Below are 23,988 nucleotides of genomic sequence, written 5' to 3'. Positions count from 1 at the left end.
GTGATGTGGTGGACTATGGAGCCAGAGAGCCAAATATTAGTATAAAAGCTATGTGGAAACGACATTGGTCTGTGTCTGTCGTTAGGATCGTGGAGGCCCACCCTGTAAGCCACCAGCACCTGAAGATGAGGATGAAGCTTGGCGGCAACGTCGGAAGCAGTCATCATCAGAGATCTCTCTGGCAGTTGAACGGGCACGGAGGCGCCGAGAAGAAGAAGAACGACGTATGCAAGAGGAGCGACGGGCAGCCTGTGCAGAGAAGCTCAAGCGACTGGATGAGAAGTTTGGGGCACCAGACAAACGACTTAAAGCAGAGCCTTCTGCTCCCCCTGCTGCCCCACCTACCCCAGCTCCACCTCCTGCTGCCTCCAAAGAACCCCCAGCACCCCCAGCACCCCCTCCAGTGCTAGCCCCACCTGCTGAGAAAGAGCCTGAAGAGCCAGCCCCAGTCCCTACCCCTGTTCAGCCTACCCCTGTCCCTGTTTTGGCTCCAGCTCCCACCCTTGTGAGCGGGGGCAGCAGTAGCAGTACTAGCAGCAGCAGCTTTGACACTAGCCCAGGTATGGGGTACATAGCCAGATGAATGTTCCTTATTGGTGGGGTTCTTTTGCCTGGTGTGGGGCCAGTGGACAGTTAGTGGTAGGATGAATGAATAGACCTCACCTGGGAAAGGGTGGTTTGATGAGCTAAATACTCTCAAGTGAGTTGGTTCAGATTTCCAGTTGGTTTTGCCAGGAATACTATAGCTTTATAGAGAAGATGTTAACGTCTTGATAAACACTATGTTTGAGGGTTTCCTGGGCCATCTGAGAACAGTTTGTGTTTGTTTTGAAGGGAGAAAGGTGGTTAGTGTTGAGTATAGATAGGAATCTTTTCCTGAGCCACCTTGATTTTCCTTCTCCCTCAATTTAGCAGAGCCTCCACAACCACCAAAGGAGGCCCCTGAGCCACCAGAAGAGGTTCCCCCACCTACCACACCCCCAGTTCCCAAGGTGGAACCCAAGGTTGATGGAGCTGGGCCAACCCGACAGCCCCCTAACCAGGGGCTGGGCTATCCCAAATACCAGAAGTCGCTGCCGCCTCGCTTCCAACGTCAGCAGCAAGTGAGCTTGAGGCCCTTTCCCCATGGCTCCCCCCCCCCCCATCTCCAAGTTCCCCAGTGTTTGCTATGACTGTTGACCACTTTTTAGATTATTCTATTTGTCTCCATTCAAATTTATCTTGTTTCATTTCAGTCTAGCTTAAGGGCCCTTATTCTTCTTTCTCTTTTCATTTCTTTGGTTTCTTGATATTTCCTTTCCTCATCTCTCTTATTTATTCTTCTTTCCCATTGCAGTTCACTGAACACACACCAGTCTCACCCAGTGCTCCTTTCTACTAATGGGGTTGTTTTCTCACTCTTCCCAGGAGCAGCTTTTGAAGCAGCAACAGCAACAGCAGTGGCAGCAGCACCAACAGGGTCCCACTCCTCCTGCTCCAGTGCCCCCATCACCTCCACAGCCTGTGGCCATGGGTGCAGTGCCACCCCCCCAGGCTCCACCCCCACCACCTAAGGCCCTATACCCTGGCTCACTGGGCCGGCCACCACCTATGCCCCCAATGAACTTTGACCCTCGTTGGATGATGATCCCGCCCTACATGGATCCCAGGCTGCTACAGGGGCGACCCCCCCTGGATTTTTACCCTCCAGGCGTACATCCCTCTGGTAAGAAGTATGCATTGTTTTCTTTTTTTTTCTTTTCTTTTTTTTTTTTTAGTGAGGCAATTGGGGTTAAGTGACTTGCCCAGGGTCACACAGCTAGTAAGTGTTAAGCATCTGAGGCCGGATTTGAACTCAGGTACTCCTGACTCCAGGGCCAGTGCTCTATCCACTGTGCCACCTAGCTGCCCCAGAAGTATGCATTGTTAAATGGGCCAATGAAAGGAGAAGGGAGAACAAGAAAATCTCTGAGATAGAATTAGCATTAAGAAGAAATTCTTTTAATTTTTTGATGAGGTTTTCCAGAGTTCTGAGTGGTTGTACCTTTTATATGGGAACATGGTTACAAAGCCACATCTTTCCTAACCACCATCCTGTATCTTAGGTCTGGTTCCCCGGGAGCGCTCAGATAGTGGGGGCTCAGGTTCAGAGCCTTTTGATCGGCACCCACCCCCCCTCCTGAGGGAACGGGGTACCCCACCAGTGGACCCAAAGCTGGCTTGGGCAGGAGATGTCTTTGCCACTGCACCTGCTGACAGTCGCCCTCTCACCTCTCCACTGCGCCAGGCTCCAGAAGAGGATGACAAGGGCATAAGGTGAGATGAGACAAGGAAGAAAGCCAAAGTCCTTGGAGGGGTCATAGACTCAACAGATAGACTTTTTATCTGGGTGGGAAGGATTGGTTGGCATGTTGCACACCTTTGGGAAGAAGGGAAGATTTGAATTGCTAGAAATGGTTGTCTTCATAATGAATCCTAGCTTTTTTCCTTCGTATCCCAGTATGCTGATTCTATACCATTTTGGTTTCTTTTCTACTTTCCAATATCACTTTTATATAGGAGTGAGACCCCTCCAGCTCCTCCTCCACCACCCTACCTGGCCACTTATCCAGGCTTTCCTGAGAATGGAGCCCCTGGTCCCCCACTTCCCCGATTTCCCTTGGAGGAATCAGGCCCCCCAGGCCCTCGTCCAATTCCTTGGCCTCCTGGCAGTGACGAATCGGCCAAATTGTCAATCCCACCCAAGAAGGAACCCCCCAAAGAAGAGTCCCAACAGCTTGGGGGACCAGAAACTGGGCGCAAACCCCCCCGGAGCGGTGGGGGTGGGGGCCAAGGCCCACCACCACCACGTCGTGAGAGCCGAACAGAGACCAGATGGGGTCCCCGCCCAGGTAGCAGCCGCCGTGGTGGACCACCCGAGGAGGCAGGGGCACCTCCTCGACGTGCTGGGCCTATCAAAAAACCCCCGCCCCCTACAAAGGCAGAAGAACTGCCTCCCAAGCCTCTCGATCCAAGTGATGAAACCTCTAAGGTCCCCAAACCAGATGTTCCCAAGGTCTCCAAGGGGAAAACAGGAGGCCCCAAGGAAGCTCCTCCAGTTGGAGCCCTGTCTCCTGCACCTCGGCTTCGTCGGGATTACTCGTATGAGCGTGTGGGGCCAACTTCCTGCCGGGGCAGGGGTCGTGGAGAGTACTTTGCCCGGGGTAGAGGTTTCAGGGGGACCTATGGGGGAAGGGGCAGGGGTGCACGAAGCCGGGAGTTCCGTAGCTACCGCGAATTCCGAGGAGATGACGGACGTAGCAGTGGGGCTGGGGGACCATCCCACCCCCCTCCTCCCCGGGGCCGAACTGCCAGTGAGACAAGGAGCGAGGGCTCGGAATATGAGGAGATCCCTAAACGGCGCCGGCAACGGGGCTCAGAGACAGGCAGTGAGACCCATGAGAGTGACCTGGCTCCTTCGGACAAGGAGGCCCCTCCGACCAAGGAGGGGGCACCACCACAAGTACCTGTGGCTCCCTCACAAACAGGAGCCCCACCTTCACCAGCTCCGGCTCGATTCCCTGCTCCTCGGGGTGGGCGTGTTTTCACTCCCCGAGGTGTCCCATCACGAAGGGGTCGAGGGGGTGGTCGACCTCCTCCCCCTGCTGGACCGGGCTGGAGCCCTCCTGCCAAGTCCCTCGCTCCCAAGAAACCTCCGCCTGGCCCACTGCCACCAGGCAAAGAAGCCTCAAAGGAGAAGTTGGTTCCAGGCCCTCTGCCACCCCAGGCTCGTGGTGGTGGTGGTGGTGGCGGTGGTGGTGGTATAGAAGATGGGGAGCGTCCTCGGAGGAGGAGGCATGGACGGGCACAACAGCAGGACAAGCCACCTCGATTCCGAAGACTGAAACAAGAGAGGGAGAACGCAGCAAGGGGAGCGGAGGGAAAGGCTCCACCCTTGCCCCTCACAACTACACCCCCTGGTCCTGAGGAAGTACCAGCAGCATCAGTGGTGCCCCCGCCCCCACGAAGGGCAGCTGCCAAATCACCTGACCTGTCAAACCAGAACTCGGACCAGGCCAATGAGGAGTGGGAGACAGCATCAGAGAGCAGTGATTTTGCCAGCGAGCGTCGGGGAGACAAAGAGGCCCCCCCACCTACCCTACTAACTCCCAAAGCGGTGGGAACCCCTGGCAGTGGAGGCGGAGGGGTTGGGGCTAGTCCCGGGGTCCCAGCCGTGCCCCGAGGTGAGCTGAGCCAGAGAGCCAAAGACCTGAGCAAGCGGAGTTTCTCCAGCCAGCGACCTGGCATGGAACGGCAGAACCGACGCCCAGGACCAGGGGGAAAGACAGGTGGTGGCGGAGGCAGCGGGGTCCCTGGGGGGAGGGCTGGCCCTGGGCGAGGGGACAAAAGGAGCTGGCCCTCACCCAAGAATCGAAGGTGAGTAGCCTGTGGGTCAGGGTGGACTTCGTGGGGAAGTGGGCTGGATTGTTAAGTCATTTGGGCCCTTATGGAGATTGAAGGATGAGGCAGGACATGTGGTTTCTAGATAGGAGGAGTAAGTGCCTAGGGCAAGTTCAGGGTAGGGGACAATTGCTCCTCCAGTCCCAACACAAGGAGGCTGCTAGGGAAAGGAATGGAGCCTTTGAGGGAGAAAATGACATTTGGGGTTTCAAGGAGAGTGAACAGGAAGGCAGCAGAAGTTTAGGAATTCAGATACCTTGGATGCTTGGGAGAGGGCAGGGGTTTGGCTAGCACTGGGACTGATGCCAGCCACCCCCTGCCATGTCCCCAGCCGACCCCCAGAGGAGCGTCCCCCGGGACTTCCCCTGCCTCCCCCACCCCCCAGCAGCTCTGCCGTCTTCCGCCTGGACAGAGTCATCCACAGCGACCCGGCTGGTATCCAGCAGGCCTTGGCCCAACTCAGCAGCCGACAGGGGGGTGCAGCTGCCCCAGGGGGCCCCCCAAGGTCCAAGCCAGGGGCCCCCCCAGCCCCTCAGGGCCCCTCTCCCCGGCCCCCAGCACGATTCGAGCCCCCAAGGGCCAGCAGCAACGGTGTAGGTGGCACCGGTGAGCTGGGAGAAATGGATTGGAGGTGGGGTAGGGTGGGCAATGCCTTTGTCACCAGAGGGAAATGAGTCCAAGTGGGAGGTGTGTTTATTGAGGGCCCAAAGTGCTAGGATCTCTTCTCTCCCTACCCCTTTCCCCTCCTCCCCCCACAAAAAAAACTGTGAAGGTTGGGATGGTGGAGACCCTAGGACTCTGGATCCATATGCTACCAGGTTTTCCCCATTTTTCTCAGAGCCCCACTTTGCGGAGCCAGGGCCATTGGTGAGGGGGGTGAGTGGGACCTCCCGGGACTCTACTGGGGTTAATCCCTTCCCCCCCAAACGTCGTGATCGGCCTCCTCGAAAGCCGGAGCTGCTACAGGAGGTGAGAGGGGGTTGGGGCTATACTCTATTTTCCTTCTAAAGGTTTCCGGGCCTGCGCTCATCTTGTGCTTTTGGTATTATTGTTTGTTGTCTCAATCTCCCTTATTTTCTGTATTATATTCCATTTTTCTCCCTACTGTCCCTACTTCTTTGTCTCTGTCTTATTTTTACCCCATATCTTCCCCTCCACCTTTAACATTCCCTTTTCTTCTGATCTTTTTCCCTACAGGAGTCTTTGCCACCTCCTCATAGCCCTGGATTCCTAGGTCCCAAGCCAGAGGGACCAACTCCACGGGGAGAGCCCAGAGATGCAGGCACAGAGGCCTTGGCTCCCCATATCTGGAATCGTCTTCATACTAGTGAGTGGAATTTTAGCAGGGGATACGATTTTGGGATTGTCCAAAGCAAGCTCTAATTTTCCCCTCCTTGCCCCACTGTAGCCGCCAGCCGAAAGAGTTATCGACCCGGATCAGTGGAGCCCTGGATGGAGCCCCTCAGCCCTTTCGAAGATGTGGCTGGCACAGAGGTGAGCAAGATGGGGAAATCTGGGCATATGGAGTGGGGCTATCCATAAGGGCTGACCGCTCTACTGCCTCACATTCAATATGTCTGTACATGTTCACATCTGTGTATTCAGCTTCTTCATCTGTCTGTCCTTCGTTTATGGGGTGACTTGGGAAGACTGTATTTCAGTTGGAGACTGATTACTTTCTTCTCCCCCATCCCATGCCAGATGAGCCAGTCTGACAGTGGGGTGGATCTGAGTGGCGACTCTCAGGTTTCATCAGGCCCCTGCAGCCAGCGAAGTTCCCCTGATGGGGGACTAAAGGGGACAGGGGAGGGTGCACCCAAGCGGCCTGGAGGCCCCTCACCCCTGAGCACTGCCCCTGGTGAGGGTCCACCTGGCTCTGAACCCTCCGATCCTCCAAGGAGACGTCCTCCTGCCTCCCGTGATGGGGACAAGAAGGTAACAGGGTTGAAGAAAAGAAGGGAGGTGCAACCTGTAACACAGTCCCTCACTTCCATCTTTGCCTCAAAAGGCACTGGGCTCCCCTGATTTTGTTCCTCTTTGTTGTGTGTCTTTCCTACCCTAGGAGCCACCCCTGCCCCCTGGCCCCATTGGCACAGAACGATCCCAGCGAGCAGATCGAGTTCCGGAGCCTGGTCCCCTCCGGCCCTCTCACCGGCCTGGTCCCCCTATCCAATTTGGAACCAGTGACAAGGTTGGTCTGAAGCTGGACAACATAAGCATGCGTGCACATTCTCTCTCATATATTTCTTTTGGGAACTTTGAGGGGTAGAGAAAGGGCTGGGGTAAAGAAGTTCCAGGGACTTGATGTCTTTTGATATCCTCTTCCTCCCTGCTGTGATCTCAGGACTCGGACCTCCGCCTGGTGGTGGGAGACAGCTTAAAGCCAGAGAAAGAGTTGTCACAATCTGGGCCTGAGGTGGTAAGTAGATGGAGGAAGGGTCGGGGTCAGGCGTTTGAGAGAGGAAATTTGGGAAGGGAGGTCAGGTGCCTGGCTCCCTCCCGTGAAACGGGGGCTTTCTTCTCAGCCTGCCCCAGGACCCCGAGACTGGGAACTGCTCCCCTCTGGTCCCACCTCAGCTGAGTCAACATCCAGAAGCCTGGGCCCCAACCATTGTGGCCCAGATGGCAACCCCTCGGGTCCCCGCCTGTACCCTGAGGTCTTCTACAGCAGCCCAGGGCCTCCAGGCACCCAGGTATATTTCCCCCTCCCCCATCCCTGCCCCCATCCCAGTCTCTTTGGCCAGATTCCCTAGATATCACTGTTACCAGAGAGTCCTGGAAAACTGGCTACCAGGCTTCCCTATCTGTGCTTTCCCCATTTGAGCTATAATGCTCATTTCACATCATGCTTTAAGTTACTTCTGTGTCCTATCTCTACTAGACTGTAAGCTCTGTAAGAGCAACCTACGGTGCTTAGCACACAGTAGATAAACTTCCAGTAAACACTTTTTGAGGCAAATCTTCATGAGTTGGTGGCTAAGATCTCTCGCAGGGAGATAAAGGGCCCTGCAGAGAGCTATCCCAGCCCCACTTGTTTCCCTCAGGTCCCAGGGGGAACAGTGGACTCTCAGCTGCACCCCAGCAATGGTGGCTTCCGCCCAGGGACCCCTTCACTGCACCCCTACAGGTAAAGACAGACAAATCTGGGTACTTTGAGAAGTCCCTAAGTAGGGATTTGTGATTGGACTTTCCTTCTCTACACTTTGTTTTTCTTCTACAGGTCACAGCCCCTCTATTTACCCCCTGGCCCAGCCCCTGCTTCAGCACTGCTTTCAGGTGTAGCCCTCAAGGGCCAGTTCCTGGATTTCTCAGCATTGCAAGCAGCAGAGCTGGGGAAGCTGCCAGCTGGAGGTGTCCTCTATCCCCCACCTTCCTTCCTCTACCCACCGGCCTTCTGCCCCAGTCCCCTGCCTGACCCTCCTTTGCTGCAGGTGAGAAATAGGGATGCTGGTGTGGGTGGTTGGAGCTGGGAATATGGGGACCCTGAGCTAAAAAACCCTTTTCCTCCAGGTGCGCCAGGACCTGCCTTCCCCTTCAGATTTCTACTCTGCTCCTCTGCAGCCTGGTGGCCAAAATGGCTTCCTGCCCCCGGCTGCCCCCACCCAGCAGGTAGCACCCCTCAAACCTTCCCTAGGTTCTCTGTTTTATGATCCTCATTCATCTTCCCCGACAAGTCTTCTAATAGAGCTAGTCCTAAGTAAACTGCCTTATTTTTTGTATTTCTAGAACTGGTCCGGTCCCCCCTCCAAAAACAAACAAAAAAACTCTAGATGGTAGTGGTGGTGATGGTTTTTAAATTTTAGTGTCATACTTCACTTTTTCCTATAGATGCTGCTACCAGTAGTGGAGTCCCAGCTACCTGTGGTGAACTTCAGCTCCTTGCCTCCAGCCCCACCTCCTGCCCCACCTCCACTTTCCCTGCTGCCTGTGGGCCCTGCCCTACAGCCCCCCAGTCTGGCTGTCCGGCCCCCACCTGCTCCGGCAGCCCGGGTGCTACCCTCACCCGCCCGGCCCTTCCCTCCCAGCTTGGGGAGAGCAGAGGTGAGAGGCTAGGACTTGGAACAGGAAAAGAGAGGGATTAGACTGTAACTAGAAGCTTGAAGGCAGGTCCTGAGGTTCTTCCCTCTCCACCTTTCCCCGCAGCTGCACCCAATGGAACTAAAGCCGTTCCAAGATTATCGAAAACTGAGCAACCTTGGAGGACCTGGGGCTCGGACCCCCCCAGCTGGAAGGTGAGGAATTTGGGGATTTTAGCTCACCCTAGAAAACTCAGGACTAGGGTCATTTCTTCTAGTCTGGCCCGTGATGATGATTCTATATTTCATAGGCCCTTCTCTGGTCTCAGCTCCCGACTCAAGGCCCCACCCACTGGATATAGTGGTGTTGGCGTGTTCCGTACCCAGCGCTTCGACCTCTACCAGCAGGTGAGGAAGATAATATACCCTTTAGCCACTTGTCCAGACATGTAAAATAAATACTACCCAAATCCTAACTCTTGCCCACAGTTTGGAAACTGGCCTACTAGCCTCAATGATCCCCAAGTCTGTTTCTCACCCTCCCAGTTTGACTCCATGTGTACCTGCCCTCAGGCCTCCCCACCGGATGCCCTGCGATGGATGCCGAAGCCTTGGGAGCGGGCAGGGCCACCCTCTCGTGAGGGTCCACCCCGGCGGGCAGAGGAGTCAGGGCCCCGTGGGGACAAGGATCCTGGGTTGCCCCCACCCCGCTGAGGGAGCTGCCCCCCCCCTGGGGCCTGTACATAGATATAAATATATAAGGGGGAAGGGGGTGGGTGGGGAGGGGTTGTGGGGCTGGGGCCTCCCTCCCCCTCCCCCCTCTTCCCCTGGGCCCCTATCCCTGGGGCCGTTTGTTTAAAAAAGAATAAAAGGATTTTAAAAAATATCTCTGTCCAAGTTGTCTAGAGAATGAATGTGAGAAGGACAGATTCCTCCTGAATGACCATCAGAAGGAAAAGAAACTCCACAGAAATCCATCCTGTTTCCTTCAGCCCAACTCCCACCCTTTGGAGCAAGTTCACTAACTAGGCTGGGCCATGGGGAAGGGGGTGGGACAGAACAGGTTAAGATCCTGTAAAACGAAGAAGTAATATAATGCAGCACTGGATCATAGTGCAGACCCTCACTGGTGATGATGAGTAAGTGGAGGTGGCGAAGTATAGGGATAAAAACAGCCAAAGCCAGGAAAATCCGACTTTATTTCTTAAATACTGTGACTGGGGAAGGGAAGAGAGAGAGGTCCCTGGGAGAAGATGGTAAGGGATGGCCATCAAGCGAGAACCTAAGGGTCATCAGCAAAGGCCCTGTGGGCATTGGGAAAGCGCTGGGGACTGTAGTTGGGATCATCCTGAAGTCGTTTTTGGATGTCAGAACGGAGCTGGGGAAAAAGAACAGAGTTGAGAACAGGGCACTTTAGCATATGCCCACACCCCCTCCCTCTCCCTTAAACCTGTGTTCCAGTAGGATGGTGACTCAGAAGCCAAATCTTATCCATCTTCCCCATGCAGATTGTATATGGCAATATCGCTCACCAGAGGCATCAAAAATAATGACGGTGATCCAGTCCATCCCAGCTAATCTTCCCCCTTGCTGACCTGATCTAATGGTCTCTTCCACTTGAATCCACCCTCTTTTCAAAATGAACCCGCCTGCCCTAGACTATTCCATTTCAGCACTAGGAAAGGGAAGGAACGTCCCTTATGAAACTTGTCACTAAAGAATTGCTATTCTGCTTTGAGAGGGTGCACCTGCTGCCTGTAGCTCTCCTGAACCTCTGGTGCCTCCAGGTCATGACTCAGGCTCTCCGAGCTAGTCAGAGGTCGGGCTCCAGCTGCCTTGGCTGCCCTGCTCACAGCCTCTGAGAGAAGCAGCTGAGGGCCCTCGCCCTGCATCGTCTAAGGGGAGAAGAATGGCTTTCAGCATCAGACCAGCTCTTCACCTCACCCCACACCAAACTTAACAACTCCTAAGTTTCCATACTAGCAGAGAAAAGGACATGTTACGTGAATACATTTGAAGGGGGAGAATGCCATGCTAGCAGACTGCCTGGCACCAAGTAGGTGCTCAATAAATGCTTATCACTGAATTATATTGACTTTAGCTCACATTTGCATTGCATTCACCAAAAAATGGGGGGTGGAGGGGAGGACAGGGGTGGGAGTATTATATATCCTAAAAGGCAAGCAAAGGAATTGCCCTCATCACCCCCATAGAGGAGCTGAATGGTCTGACTTTTTATACCATCTCCCCAAGGGAAAAGGAGCCAAACCTTGCGTCTCTTGGCGGGCATGCCGCTGAGGTAGGCATCGCTCAGGGGAGGCTGTGGTTTCACCTTTCTCTGGCTCTGGATATCCTGCTGGATAATTGGAACCCACTCCTGGGGAAGAGTCAGGGAGTTAAGGGCTGTTCCACCCATCCCCCTCCACAACACAAAGCCATGCCACACACTTACTGGAGGAACAGCGGCAGCCCAGGGCTCTGTCTCAGCTGTAGCTCCATCCTGTTCCTCCTGAGAGGTACCTTCAGGAGCAGGAGGTGGTCCCCGGGACATGGCCTCCTCTGCAGTGGTGCCTGGAGCTGGGGAGGCATTCTCCCGCTGGGAGAAAGGGGAAGAGAGAAGAGTACCCGTGTATCAAATCTCAGCTTTCCCATTCTTCCCCCATCTGTAGATACCCAGTTCCCAAAGGAACTCTTCCCCAATACCTGAGGTTCAGGAGTTCTTTCTGCTCCTTGGATTTCCATTGGTTCCTCAAGAACTGGCTGTGAAATTTGGCAGAGGTGAAGAGAGGTGATAGCTCTTCTTAAAGGTTTCCCACCCCCCACCCAGTATGACCAAACCTTCTGTTACCATCTCCCCACCATGTACCACCACAGTATGGAGGACCCAAGCATAAGACCTCCACCACCCTCACCTGGGAGGGATCACCAGTTCTTCGAACATATCTCAGGACAGCATCAGGCCCTACAGGCATGTGCTCCAGCACAACTTGCAACCGAAGTCCCATCATGGTCGTCAGCCAACTCACCAGGGATGGGTTTACCCCTCCAGACATCCGGCGCTGGTAAAAAATGAAAATTATTAAGGGTCCATGCCAAACTCTTAATACCTCTTTAGTAAAATGGGAAAGAGTCCCAGGAAAAGGTAGGAGACTAGATAAAGGAGCCTAGAAAGGGTTGTGTCTTACAATTCTACCATTGATGACATCAGTGAGTGCACTCTGTTGTCCCCCCAGGCAATGCAGGTTCAGGGCCAGACACTCAAACAGCCCCTGGTTACACAGTTCCAGCAGCCGTGCCCCAAACCCACCATCTGTAAGGGAAAGGAGAGGAGCTGTTACCTCATCACACCTAATCCCCAATCCTTGACTTCTACAAACCCCTGGCCCTAACCTGTGCAATGCAGTACATGGGAAGCAATGCCATTGAATTGCTCCTGGAGAAACTCCAGATTTGTCCTGGTGATATCCACACCTGGTTGTACTTGCACAGAGGCCTGAGAAACAAAGACAAAAAGTGAGGAGACAAGGTTATCAGCAACAGTGACAGTAACAAGAGTGGGACTGGCTATCCAAGGATCTACAAGAGGGGAATCCACACCACAAAGCTGCCAAGGGACTGCAGCTTGTGATTGTGAGGGAGGATGGGAAGGAAGAGAAGTTTTTTTGTGAGGTACATAATTGCCTCAGGCCCCTCCAAAAAGCAGAAAGAAGGACAGTGGCTGAGTGTGAGAGTTCATGTGTTTCACCACTCACAAAGCTCTCTCGAACATACTCCTCCAATCCTGTGATCAGTGTATGGGTTGCCATCTGTGGGAGAGACCAAGACAAGGTCAGCCACTAGCCTCTGGAGAATGGTCCCCTTCCTACCATGCTCAGCCAGTATTTCTGGGGGCGGGGATAGAGGGCTCGAAGCTAAACGTTACAGCAAGTCATGGAAATAGATCATGGATTTAAAGCTGGGAGGGGCCTTAGTTAATCCAATTCAACCCACTCATTTTACAGATAAGAATACTAAGGCCCACAAAAGTCATGTGATTTGTATAGGCTCCTGCAGAACTAGAATTGAGTCTTTTTGGGAAAATAAGCTCCCCTCACCCGGATGTTGTGGGGTGTGGGCTCACGGCCTCCCAGGTAGTGCTGATGAAAGAAGCCCCGAAGCTGAGGCTGGAGTCGCTGGAGCGGCTGAAAGTGCCCATGAAGAAGCATTACTACATCTACCATGGAGAAATTCTGGCACAGAAGAGAGAGCAATGCCCCAAAGAACCCTGGAAACATTAAGGAGAGAGACAAATGTTAAAAAGTTACCAAATGCCCCACAAAGCTGCACCAATCTAGGAAAAGGACTGGCTTGAAGAATTCACATGCTCAGATCTCCTACCCTATGTACCTTCTACATCCCCGCCCCCCCCCCAGTTCTTTTGCTCATTTTGGGGTCTTCTTTCTTAGTCACCACACTGAGGCAGACCAGTAACTCCTACCAAAGGCTTCCCCCTGAAGATGACACTTAGCTTCCTATGAAGGAGATCCAATCCCACCTTTAAGTTTCTTCTCCCTCAAGGTTTCCCTTTGTTCTTTCAGCCTACTCACCAAGAGCTCCATCTGCCCCAGGTTCGAAAATGTTGCTGGAGCCACTAAGACGCTGGATAAAGGCTGCAATGCTCTCGCTGCTACCTGCTCTTGCTCCAAGAGAGCCTAGCAGGGAACTCAGTACCCCCTGTACCACTGAGGTGAAAAACTCAGGAGGCAGGCTCTCAGGTCCCACTCCACCTTGGCCTCGTGCCCCCAGCCCAGCTGGAGGAGACCCAGGTGGTGGGGGTGCCTGTTCTGGAGCAGGAGGAGGTGGTGGAGGTGGAGGAGGGGGGGGTGGAGCAGTCTGCGTCGCCTGTAAAAAAGCAAAGAAATTGGTGGCAGAGAGTGAAAACAAAATAAATCACAAACTAGAGAGAAGAATGGATTAAACAAGCTTAAAAATGTTAAAAATGTATCTTGAGACCCCACCTCTGGGAGAGGGGTGAAGATGATGCAAAAGACTGGAGAGATTGTGCCAACAGTACAAAGTAAGGGACTACCAGAACATATTTTCTTAAGGCCTTTAAGTTAAAAATCCCAAGTGTATCTTGTACTCCATCTCCACAAAACACTCAATAAGTACTTGTTGACTAACTGGTGTACTAACAGGAAGAATGACGAATTTGATACCTTCTTCCACCCCCTCAATGCCCCATGGGAGAGATCACAGGGCTCAGACTTCCAGGGGTAGGGACAGTGATTGTAAGATCAGCCTATCCAAAGTGATGAGGAGGAGATGCCTCAACACCTTCACCACTCACCTGAAGAAAATCTGTCATGCCCTGGAGGAAGGCAGGGACACCTGGCATGGCCACAGTGATGGTGGGGGAGCCTACACTGGCCCCTCCAACTCCTGGTCCTCCAGGCCCCAACAGATTCCCCAGAAGCTGAGAGAACTGAAGTTCAGTGGGTGGAGGTGGTGGTGGAGGCTGAGCAGGTCCTCCTGGGGCCGGCCCAGCAGTGGTGGCTGTGTTGGTGGTACCAGCACTTGCAGAGGCTGTAGCTGGGGCAGGGGGTGGGGCCAGGCCTGAGGCCCCCTGAGCTATTAAGATAAAAAGGAGGAATTGGGGAGAGACAATCAGCATGGAGAAGAATACAAGGTGCCACCAACCCACCAGAAAGGGGCCCAAGGAGCTAGGGAAAGTGGAAGAAAAAGAAGCTGTAGAGAGACAGGAAGATGACAAATGGTAAAAAAAAAAAAACTTGGAGAAGTCAGAAAGGGAAATGGACAAGTCTAGTGGAAATTTGGAGGTGGGGGGCTGAAATGGAGATGAAAGACATAATGATATGGCAGAAAAAGTACTGGACTAGGACTCAGGAGACCAGTGTTCTAGTCTTGACCTTAAATAATTTCTCTCTGGGCCTCAGTTCCCCACCTATAAATGGAAAGAACTGGCTAAATCCTCCCAGCAAAATTTTTTTAACTGCTATGATTTTGTATTAATTCTGAAGCCACAGAAATTCCTTTTTTTTGGGTGAGGCAATTGGGGGTTAAGTGACTTGCCCAAGGTCACACAGCTAGTAAGTGTCAAGGCCGGATTTGAACTCAGGTCCTTCTGAATCCAGGAGGCCAGTGCTTTATTCACTGTGCCACCTAGCTGCCCCCAGAAATTCCTTTTAAAGAATATAAATTGGAATTCATTCAGACATGTAAAAATTATGTATGATTTTCTCCATAAAATTTTCTTTTGCTATACAAAGAAACAAATAGGGACAAAAGAGAAACATTCAATCTTTTAAAAAGGAAAAATCATGTTTTTGGAATAAAGCATTCCTCTAGACTTTCACATCTTAAATTGGATTGAGAAAAATAAGATTTGGACAATTTGGGAAAAGCAAGAGATTAGAGAGGCAAAGGAAGACTTAAAGGGAGAGAAGGGATGAGAATTGTTCTCTTTTTGGAAGGGTCAAGAAGTAGAGTGGTAAAGATCTTACCCACAAGTACAGGCTGCATGAGAAGCTGGCCTACCAGTCCGCTCACCATCTGAGCCAGAGATGCGTTTGGCCCCAAGCCTGGACCCTGAAAGAAAAAGGGGAAGGTTTGTGTCCTGCCCTTTACAACTATAACCAAGATTCCTCTATCACATGCCCATCAAAACATTCCTCTATCTTACCCCCTCAAATCTCTGTTGTATTTTAATACCCATCTCTACCCACTTCTCTTATACCTCACTCACCACAACTCCAGGGGCAGGTGGCCCACCAGGATGGGGGGGACGAGCCTGGGGAGGGGTAGGCCGAGCAATCACCACCCTTGTAGGAGCTGATGGAAAGCCTGGAACTTGCTGTCCTGGTGGTACATATGGGAGAAACCAAAAGAGCTGAGGTCCTATTCCTCCCAATTCCCACCCTCCTGAAATGACCTAAACCTGCTACTTGACCACTCACTACCTTCTTCTTTTTTTTTTTTTTCTTTTGCGGGGCAATGAGGGTCAAGTGACTTGCCCAGGGTCACACAGCTAGTGTCAAGTGTCTAAGGCCGGATTTGAACTCAGGTCCTTCTGAATCCAGGGCCAGTGCTTTATCCACTGCGCCACCTAGCTGCCCCCACTCACTACCTTCTTTCCCAGACCTTCCCCTCTCCAGTGGGCCTGGTTACCTGTAGCTGCAGAGGCAGCAGCTGCTGCCATGGCCTGCTGAGTGATTTGGTGAGCAACAGCTTGCATGAACTCAGGAGGCAGGGAGGGCAACTGAATATGAGTGGAGCCTAGTAAGGAAAGGGACAAACTGAAGACTGACCATTGTACTCCCTTAGTCTTCTAACTCTTAAGCCTCCAGAAATTCCTCCCCGATTCCAGAAATTCCTTCACTCTTACCCAAGGCCTGGCCATGACCAGGAGGGCCTGAAGGACCAGTTGGGGCACTGGGAACACTACCTGTCTGTGAACTAGAATCTGGAAGGAAAGAAAAAACATTAAGTCAAACACAGAGACAGGTTAAGGGACTTACTATCATCTCCTTTCCAAAGGTCTTCCTGTCCTCCGTTTCTTAGTATCTAGCTCCAATCAGATAAGCTTTGCATTGTTCTTCCTAAGCTACCCTCAGCCTGCTTCCCAATTCCACAGCAAACTTTGGTAGTGAAATCCCTATATCACCAGTCTTTAAATTGAAAAGACCTTAGATGTTCAATCCCCTGCATAAGAACATGTCACATATTTACCAAGAGGTGAAAAGATCCCCAAGTTCATGGTGGAGCCAGTTCTAGAATCAATGATCCCTGGCTCCTAGGATCTTCCTACTGTACTATACCCACACTCCTCTCCTCCACTGTTAAACTCAACTCATTCCTTCCTCCTGCTGCAAATAACCCTAACTCTGATCTGTTTTGTTCTCTCCCCAAACCATGGATTCTTCCAGCTCACCCTGGATGTTCATGTGCATCATGACAACAGGTTCCACACTCTGATGGGAAATCCTGATAACTCTGGGATGGCCAGGCCCAGGTGGAGGGGCTGGGCCTGTGGGAGGAGACCCCTCAGCTGCAGGCTCCCCGGTAGTAGGGGAAGGTGCCGGAGGGGAAGTCTGCCCAGGAGCAGAGGGTGGTGCCTCTGAGTTAGGGGTTGGCGGTGGCCTGGTCCCATTCCCAGTCATGGTCACAGTTGTCCCCACATTGATCTAGTTGAAAAAGAAAAACAGAGAATAACAAGACAAATTGGAGACACAAACATAACTCTTCATCCATGTAATTCTCTTGCTTTTTATCAGTTGTCCGGTCCACACATCTCTTGCTCCTCCCTTGCTTCATATTCTGATGTTCACTCCTCATTCCTCTCTCTTCAGAGCCTTTTCTCAGGCTCACTGCCCTCCTCTGACTCACTTAGCACTGACTCCCACTCCCATCCCACAAAACCCCACAGATCATTCCTTTGTATATACTACATTTACCCTTCACCCCAGACTCTTGTTACACCAACCTGAATGGGGATAGCAGCCTGCTGCAGCACCATGGGAGCTGTGTAATGAGACATGGGCCGGACAACATGCAGGTGTCGAGGAGGGGCACAGGCCAAGTTGCAGCGAAGGTCAGACAATGCCACAAAGGTGTTACCCAGAAGCCTCAAGCTCTCCCCAACCAAATTGATCACTCGCTGATCCTCTTCACGCCCCTCGGTCTGAAGCCATTCCCCCAGACCCAGAAACAGGGAGAAAGGAAAAGAAAATGTAAGGGGAGAAGAATTGCTTGGAACTACCACATGTATCCTTGAAATGGTATCACCTTCTGTAGAGAAAGAGCCAATCATACCCTCTGACCCAATAATTCCATTGTTGGGAATATGCCTAATACTTATTTTTTTTTAAAAAGGTTGTCTGTTTATAGATTTTCCTAACAGCATTATACATATAATAATTGCTAAACATTGAAGTACCTAAAAATCTTATAATAGGGGAACAGTTTAATTAAGGCACATTAACACCATAAAACATTACAAAGTGATTACACTTAATAAGCATTAAGGAATACAGAGAAATCTAGAAAGACCTTTATAAAACAATATAAAATTATTGCATAATTTAGTTAATATTATTATACTGCATTATTTTTAAAAAAAGAAAAAACCATAACCAGAAGAATGGAAAATGCACTAATTAGAATCATATGAAGAAAAAAGACTGAGTGGACAAAGAATCCTAATAGTGACTTAAAGGAAAAAAACTGAAAAAATGTTATGATACATTCAGCATTGAAATTCAAGAAAATGTAGCTAGTTATTAAGTATAGTTGTTAGGATTGATGTTTAATATTAAATTTCAAATAAAATGTTTTTATAAAAATAGAAATAAAGAAGGCCAATTCCATGTAACAAGAAGAAAAAAGAGAAAAGCAGGAAGTGTTTCTACCTTTACTAAAGAGCTATGTTCAGACCAATTATGTAGAAACTGAATTTCTACCAATTTAATTGCAGTAAAAGGAGCTAGCTGTTGGAAGGACTCTTCATGGTAACTCCTTTTGAAATCATTAGCCAGTAAATTATCTATTTTTCAAATCCATGTTCTCATATTCAAATTGCATGTAAGAGCTTATTTACTTAAAGGAGAGTATACCAGGTACTGGGCTAGGAAAACAGAGATGGAGAGCAGAGGAAAAAAATGTTCAGATTACTGTATGTATGCATAACATTGGAATAGTCCAAATAATCATCCTCAGCTGGTATACTCTGGTGTGAAGGGGAAACAATAAATGGGCAATGTGCTATCCATCTTGGGTAGGCTGGGAAATTTCAAAACCAGTCCTACCTGAAGGTCAAAGGATAAGGAAGGGAATGGAGAAGAAATTGCTCACATTGTTGTTGTAGTCTGTGGTGGCAGCAGATCCCAGTATTTCATGGTAACGCTGTAGAAAGGGCTGGAGCCGGCTCTCTACCCGTTGTAGCTCCTGAAGTACTTCAACATACTCCAAAGGGGATGGATGGCTACATGAAATGACGGCAGGGCATTCATTAAGGATTTCATAGGTCTCCTAGGTCCCACTGTGCATGGCCTTTCCCTCCCTTACCCATTCCTCTAACCCAGGGCATGGTATTGCTCCTTAGTTTTTCTATCAGAAGAAGCAAAAACAACTTTCCTTCCTAGCCAAAAACGGGGGGAAGATACATCTTCATGGGAAGAGAGTAACTTCAGAGTTCTCCTACCCAGGAAGCCAGCACTTCCAATGAGCTCATCATAACCCTGCTTCTTAGGTTCATACTTACATACCTCTTTATTTACCTATCCTACCCAAAGAGAATCTTCATCTATTTCCCTTGCCAATCAATAGGAAAAGTTCAGCCCCTATGCAACCTCCCCTTCCCAACAAAGCCTTGCTCTAAATCATTCACCTTCCTCCTATCCTCTAACCTTACTTCCCATTCAGAAGCACTCACTTGGGAGCTGGGGCTGGGCCAGGAGGAGAGGACTCAGGGCTCCGGGGCTGGGTGCTTTCCTCTGGGTCTCCTGCTTCCATGGGCTCTCGTGAGGGAGCTTCACCCTCTGATGGTTCAGGAGTCTCTGAGCTTAAGGATGGTGACTCTGAAGCAGGAGGTGGTGGTGGCTGTTGCTGCTGATGCTGCCCTCCGTTGGCTCGGCCCTAAAGATTAAGCGTGAGAAAGGTTACTGAGGGGAGACTGAGTCAAAAGTAGATTATACAATTCAAAATACAAGACTGAATTTCAATATTTAAGTTCTCTGAACATATCATCAGCAGAAAATAAGGAGGGAGGCAGAGAACTATTTTCCAAATCCAAGGAGAACAGAGCCCAAGATAATTAATTAACTGGCTGATGCTATCATAGGAGCAACTCAGGTGAGACCAAATAAAAAATCTTCTACTAAGTTGTTTAAAGTACTGGAATAAGGGACCTTAAAAAAGGTTTTGGGACATTTTCCCACATGGAAGGGAAAAGGCTTTAAAAACAGTAAAGGTTCTTTGTGTAGAACCAGGAAAGAGCTTCCTGGACTCAGGGACATGACCAGGTAGAATATGAATAAGACATCATCTCCAAGTCCCTGTGCTTCCTCCCAAAATCTCAGAAGAAAATAGAAAAAACTGATATGGGGACAAGGATGGAGACACAGAAACTTAATATGGCCACACCACCAGCCAAATCCTGAGGAGGAAGAGCAGCCCAAGAATGCATCAGCTTCTCCCCATATACCTCCAAACGGGATAGCACAGCCTGTATATCTCTCAGCATATGCTGGGCCATAACCAGTCGAACACGAGGCTCACTCTGGATATAAAAAAAAAAATCAAGCACAGAAAAAGCAAATGGTCAAACATGGGTGAAGACATTAGACCCATGATCCTACCCAAACCAGGCCTCTGCTTTCTCACAGAATCTGTAGTTGGAAGGAACATCAGAGGCAGGATAGTTCAACCCATACCTGAAAAAGAATCCATTCTACTACATATCCAGCAACTATTCATCCAGCCTTTCCTCAAAGACCTGAAGTGAGGAGGAACTCACTGCCTTCCAAAACAGACCATTCCACATTTGGACTGGAATCTAATTGTTGGTTAGTTTTTCTTTATAGCAAGTCTAAATCTGTCTCTTTGCAACTTCAACCCATTGCTTCTAATTCTGCCCTGAGGCTAAGCAGAAAAAGTCTCATCCCTCTTCCACATGACAGCCCTTCAAGTACTTGAAGACAACTATCATGTCCTCCCTGTCTTCTCTTCTCCATGTTAGACATCCCCAATTCCTTCAACCAATGCTCATATGACATGCTGAGGCCCTCTTCTGGATGCTCTTCAGCTTATCAACGTCCTTCCTAAAATGTGGCACCCAGGACACAACATAACAGATGCAGTCTCTACAATGAGTAAGTAATTCTACTGCATATGCTGTACGTTGTGTAAAAATCCCCATCTCAAGCTCGTTCCCTCCCAAATACCCTGCCCTGATGTTCCCAGCCCCTGGATACCTGGATTGGCGCCTGTTCCATGTTTATATGAACATCCACAGCAGAGCCGTCGCTCTGGGGAAGGGGGAGGGGCAGGGGGAAGGGGGGGGGGAGAGAGGATGCCATGACAACTGAGCTCTGGGAGAACTCAGGTATCCATGCACCCACCCCCAACTCTCTCCCTCCAGCCTCACTACCCAAGAAAGAGACAGGTTATCAGGCCCTCTAGATCCCCCACCTTCCAACCCAAAGACCTAAGTATCTGGCCTTCCAATTTTCCCCACCCAGCCACTTCCATCAACTCCCTCCCTGCCACCGCCAAAGACAGCGCTTTTCCCTCCAGCTTACAGGGAGATTGAAGGTCCCAACCATGACATAACTGTTAGCATTCCTGTCGTGGACAGGTGCGCCAGGACCTCGAGGACCAGATGGGGGCCCCCCACCATGGGTGGCTGAGGGAGATCCTGCCCCTGAGGCAACCCCAGAGGATGGAGGCTGGGTCTGTGGAGGGGCCCGCTCCACTAGGTGGATCACCTTTCCCCCAACATCTGGAGAAAAGGAGAAAAGAGAAGAGTCAGCTAAGTACCTCAACCCTGCCCCCTACCCAGGAAGTAGCCCTTCTCCTAAAGTCCCATCTAGCCCCTCACTGTATTCCTGTAGCTTCTTCTCATCCTGCAGAACTCGGCCCTGATATATGAGTCGCTGTTTCTCAGAAGGGATGCTGACAGAGGCAGCAATATGCTCCTTAAATTCTTTCACTGTCATCTGCAGAAATGAAAAGGAACAGGAAGAAAGGTCAGAGAATATCTAATGCAGAACATCAGGCAATTAGTGGGGGGTGAGTCATACAACAGTTATAAAAATCACTGCCCATTGTATTATATTTATGAAGTATCCACTGCCTGAAAAGTCCTGTGCTAAGAAATACTTCATAGAAAACAGTGATTTAAAAAAAGAAAATGCAATTTATTATTTATTTTTTACATTCTTTTCATTTTAAATTTTAAATCCCAAATTCTCTTCCTCCTTCACAGTCCCTCCCACACCCAATGAGAAGGCAAGAAATATGATATCAATTATACATGTGAAATCACAGCAATGGCTTTAAATGGAAATTAGATGGGAGGCCCAGGAGAGAATTAGGATATAAGAACAACAGATTCCCATAAAACTCTCTATTCTTTCCTTTTTCTTTGGTTCTATGTCTAGAGTTACAGGTAGGGAGGTCCTTACCCGAGGTATAGCTATGACTAATGAGGGAACATTTTGTGAGGGAAAAGGAACTAGAATAAGGCACAGGGTTCCAGACTGTGTTCAGTTTATCAGATTAGATTAGTGACTCATGCATGCCCAAAGAAATGGGCTTTTTGTATAGCTAGCTAGCTATAGATATATACATATTTATGTGAGTACGTATGTGTATATATGTATATGTATATACATACACACAAATACACTGCTGTATTTACATGAAGTTAACAAGAAACATTTGCATGGCATTTTACAGTTTCATAAAAACAAACATGGTAAGATAGGTATTATAAATTTATCATCTCTATTTAACCCATAAGGAAATCTAGGTTTAGAAATGTTTAGTAATTTTAACCAAGGTCATTTAGCTTGTATCAGAACCAGGAATCAAACCCACATCTTTCCTAACTTCAAGGGTACTACTATTTCCACAATACTGATCAACTAGGCCAGATTTATGATGTATCCCAACTCAGTATTTTGTCCCTGTCTCAGATACCAGGGAATGATTTGAAGTGAAGTGAAACATGTTTTTTCTCCATGAAATTTCAAAAGTTGGGAATATCCCCAAACAACTCTACTTCTAGGCTCTTCAATTTCATTCATGTGATAGATACTTTCTCTCTTGATATGGATCACAATTATTCTAATACTTAACAAAAATTTATTGTCTATAGGCCAATCCTGTGATGATCAACCTTTTTTGAGTTAGGGTATTTCTCAAAACACAAATTTGTACATTGTTGAGTTCATAATCAAAGCCTTTCCAGCTTGGTGGGACTTGGAAAACTTGTAGTATTCTTGGCCTTGCCTTAGAGAGCCAAACTAATAAACCAGCAATGTTAGGGGAAGAAACATCCCTAGTTATTCTCATACTTTCTTATCTACTTGTGATTTCTGCCTGTTTGCCCTACCCCCCTGCTCCCCAGTTCCAGATCCTTTCTCATTATGGCTGAAGTATCTTCAAGGACAGGATATAGAAACTCTTTTTGCCCCTTGAGGATTCTCCTAAAAATATATGTGTATATACAAGAGGCAGAGACACTATGCTCTTAGGAAACATATCTCCCTATGACCCAAATAATAATCAGAATACTACACAAGATGTTTCTTTCTCTACAAAATGAAAAGAACTAGATGACTTCTAAACTACTTTCCAGTTCTAAAATCCACTAATGTTCAATATGAATAATGTAGGCAAATAGAAGACAGAGAATCTGGGTGTCCTTGCCCCAGGATGAAAAGGTAGCTAAAGGAAAGCCTTTTACTGAATTTTCCAAGACCTCTGAATCCTCAGTTCTCACCTCAGCCCCCACAGTGAAGGTTCGAGTCTGGGAGTCCAAGGTCTTCACCAGTACCTCCAAGCTGGCTGGCTCCTCCATAGCACTGCTGCTACTGTCACTGGGTTCCATGACCAACACACTGGAGAAAGAAGAGAGGAAAACTAACACATTATCACAGGGCCTAGCTAAGTTCCTATATTCCAAGTGCTGATCCAAACTCTGCCACAGCTCCCCAAAGAATCCCCCCACACACACACACACCTCCAAGCACACACGTCCTGCTTCCAATCCTGGATGAAGGGGAAAAGAAAGGAAAAAAAAACACAGGAGCAGGCACTCAGACAAGGGAGAAGATTTAAAATAATGCCTATAATGACATCAAAGCAGCATCTATCAAGGCAGTAATCATGACTCAAAGGTTGACATGGATGAGAAAAGGAAGGGGAGGGAAGGGGTGCAGAGCAAAGGCCTGAATAAGGTTGGGACAAGCCCCTTCTGTCAAGAAGGTGAGAAGGGACCAGGGAGGCATGCGCCAAGGACGAGCGCTATACCACGCCCACAGTGATAAGGAGCCCTCGAGCCTGCTTCTGTCGCGACAGATCGGGAAATCGGGACAATGACGAAAGGAAAAGAGAGGTCCCCGTCTAGCTGGATGTCACCCCCTACCCTCGGTGGTACAGCGAGAATTACGCACAAACACACATACGTACATATATGTATATATACATACATACATACACACTAGATGGTACACACACAGACACACAGACACACACACACCTGCCCCGCGGCTCCGCCCCCGGCCTCCCGGCGACAACGCCACTTCCGGTCCTGCCCCCAAGCTTCCGCCTACGAACACTTCCTGTTCCCCGATAGAAACTGGGGGGTTGGGGGGTCGCGAGACGGCACTTCCGGTTCCCCCGGTCCCCAAGATTTCCTTCTGTGGGGTACGACGAGGAGAGGGGCGGCCCCGGGCACCGGGGAGCCCCTAAGAGGAAACGAGTCGGGGCCCGGCCTAGGTGGGAGGGAGCCGAGCACCCAGAAGAGCCACCGTCGCCGCCTCCCGGGGGA

General features: G+C 49.9%; 2 protein-coding genes across 15 annotated transcripts in view; one reads left to right on the top strand and one right to left on the bottom strand.

Moving 5' to 3' along the window:
* PRRC2A (proline rich coiled-coil 2A) overlaps window positions 1–10,190 on the top strand; it is a 17,552-nt gene extending 7,362 nt beyond the window's left edge. Inside the window, exons 12-31 of one of the 10 annotated variants that reach the window (XM_043999834.1) lie at window positions 86–560; window positions 913–1,103; window positions 1,408–1,705; window positions 2,085–2,295; window positions 2,539–4,395; window positions 4,751–5,025; window positions 5,258–5,388; window positions 5,617–5,746; window positions 5,828–5,913; window positions 6,121–6,354; window positions 6,482–6,610; window positions 6,764–6,838; window positions 6,945–7,112; window positions 7,464–7,546; window positions 7,640–7,850; window positions 7,930–8,028; window positions 8,248–8,460; window positions 8,563–8,651; window positions 8,765–8,843; window positions 9,944–10,190. In XM_043999834.1, coding sequence (XP_043855769.1) covers window positions 86–560; window positions 913–1,103; window positions 1,408–1,705; window positions 2,085–2,295; window positions 2,539–4,395; window positions 4,751–5,025; window positions 5,258–5,388; window positions 5,617–5,746; window positions 5,828–5,913; window positions 6,121–6,354; window positions 6,482–6,610; window positions 6,764–6,838; window positions 6,945–7,112; window positions 7,464–7,546; window positions 7,640–7,850; window positions 7,930–8,028; window positions 8,248–8,460; window positions 8,563–8,651; window positions 8,765–8,843; window positions 9,944–9,985 — 5,076 coding nt within the window. In that variant the 3' untranslated portion in view covers window positions 9,986–10,190. Of the gene's footprint in view, window positions 1–85; window positions 561–912; window positions 1,104–1,407; window positions 1,706–2,084; window positions 2,296–2,538; window positions 4,396–4,750; window positions 5,026–5,257; window positions 5,389–5,616; window positions 5,747–5,827; window positions 5,914–6,120; window positions 6,355–6,481; window positions 6,611–6,763; window positions 6,839–6,944; window positions 7,113–7,463; window positions 7,547–7,639; window positions 7,851–7,929; window positions 8,029–8,247; window positions 8,461–8,562; window positions 8,652–8,746; window positions 8,844–8,924; window positions 9,269–9,943 lie in introns of those variants that run through there. The other 9 variants (XM_043999833.1, XM_043999826.1, XM_043999830.1 and 6 more) reach the window with 9 other exon arrangements.
* BAG6 (BAG cochaperone 6) lies at window positions 9,616–23,988 on the bottom strand. 5 transcript variants are annotated; one of them, XM_043999838.1, is made up of 26 exons: window positions 23,698–23,988; window positions 22,939–23,056; window positions 21,031–21,148; window positions 20,732–20,931; window positions 20,405–20,458; window positions 19,636–19,710; window positions 18,865–19,067; window positions 18,285–18,414; window positions 16,918–17,115; window positions 16,366–16,618; window positions 15,820–15,897; window positions 15,603–15,710; window positions 15,181–15,293; window positions 14,939–15,023; window positions 13,765–14,045; window positions 13,022–13,316; window positions 12,530–12,699; window positions 12,188–12,241; window positions 11,826–11,928; window positions 11,621–11,745; window positions 11,348–11,494; window positions 11,139–11,195; window positions 10,888–11,031; window positions 10,705–10,812; window positions 10,184–10,330; window positions 9,616–9,813 (listed from the first exon to the last, which is right to left on the bottom strand). In XM_043999838.1, the coding sequence occupies exons 2-26, from the start codon at window positions 23,044–23,046 to the stop codon at window positions 9,718–9,720; spliced, it is 3,450 nt and encodes a 1,149-aa protein (XP_043855773.1). In that variant the 5' UTR covers window positions 23,047–23,056; window positions 23,698–23,988; the 3' UTR covers window positions 9,616–9,717. The 5 variants fall into 5 exon arrangements, with proteins under 5 accessions (XP_043855773.1, XP_043855774.1, XP_043855772.1 ...); XM_043999839.1 differs by lacking the exon at window positions 23,698–23,988 and adding an exon at window positions 23,179–23,446; XM_043999837.1 differs by lacking the exon at window positions 10,184–10,330 and having other exon boundaries at window positions 23,698–23,826.

The sequence above is a fragment of the Dromiciops gliroides genome, chromosome 4, assembly GCF_019393635.1.
Source record: "Dromiciops gliroides isolate mDroGli1 chromosome 4, mDroGli1.pri, whole genome shotgun sequence".
NCBI classification, from domain to species: Eukaryota; Metazoa; Chordata; class Mammalia; order Microbiotheria; family Microbiotheriidae; genus Dromiciops; species Dromiciops gliroides.
The sequence above is the reverse complement of the archived record's forward strand: the minus strand, read 5'-3'. Positions and strand labels throughout refer to the sequence as shown.

What these genes read in the sequence shown, in the direction of transcription:
- BAG6 (XM_043999838.1), bottom strand. Translation starts at nt 23,046, where the DNA reads ATGGAACCCAGTGACAGTAGCAGCAGTGCTATGGAGGAGCCAGCCAGC. An exon ending in CTGTGCTATCCCGTTTGGAG is followed by an intron (nt 19,068 to 19,635) that starts GTATATGGGGAG and finishes CTTAATCTTTAG; the next exon opens with GGCCGAGCCAACGGAGGGCA. An exon ending in GATGCACATGAACATCCAGG is followed by an intron (nt 15,898 to 16,365) that starts GTGAGCTGGAAG and finishes CTTTCCTTCCAG; the next exon opens with ATTCTAGTTCACAGACAGGT.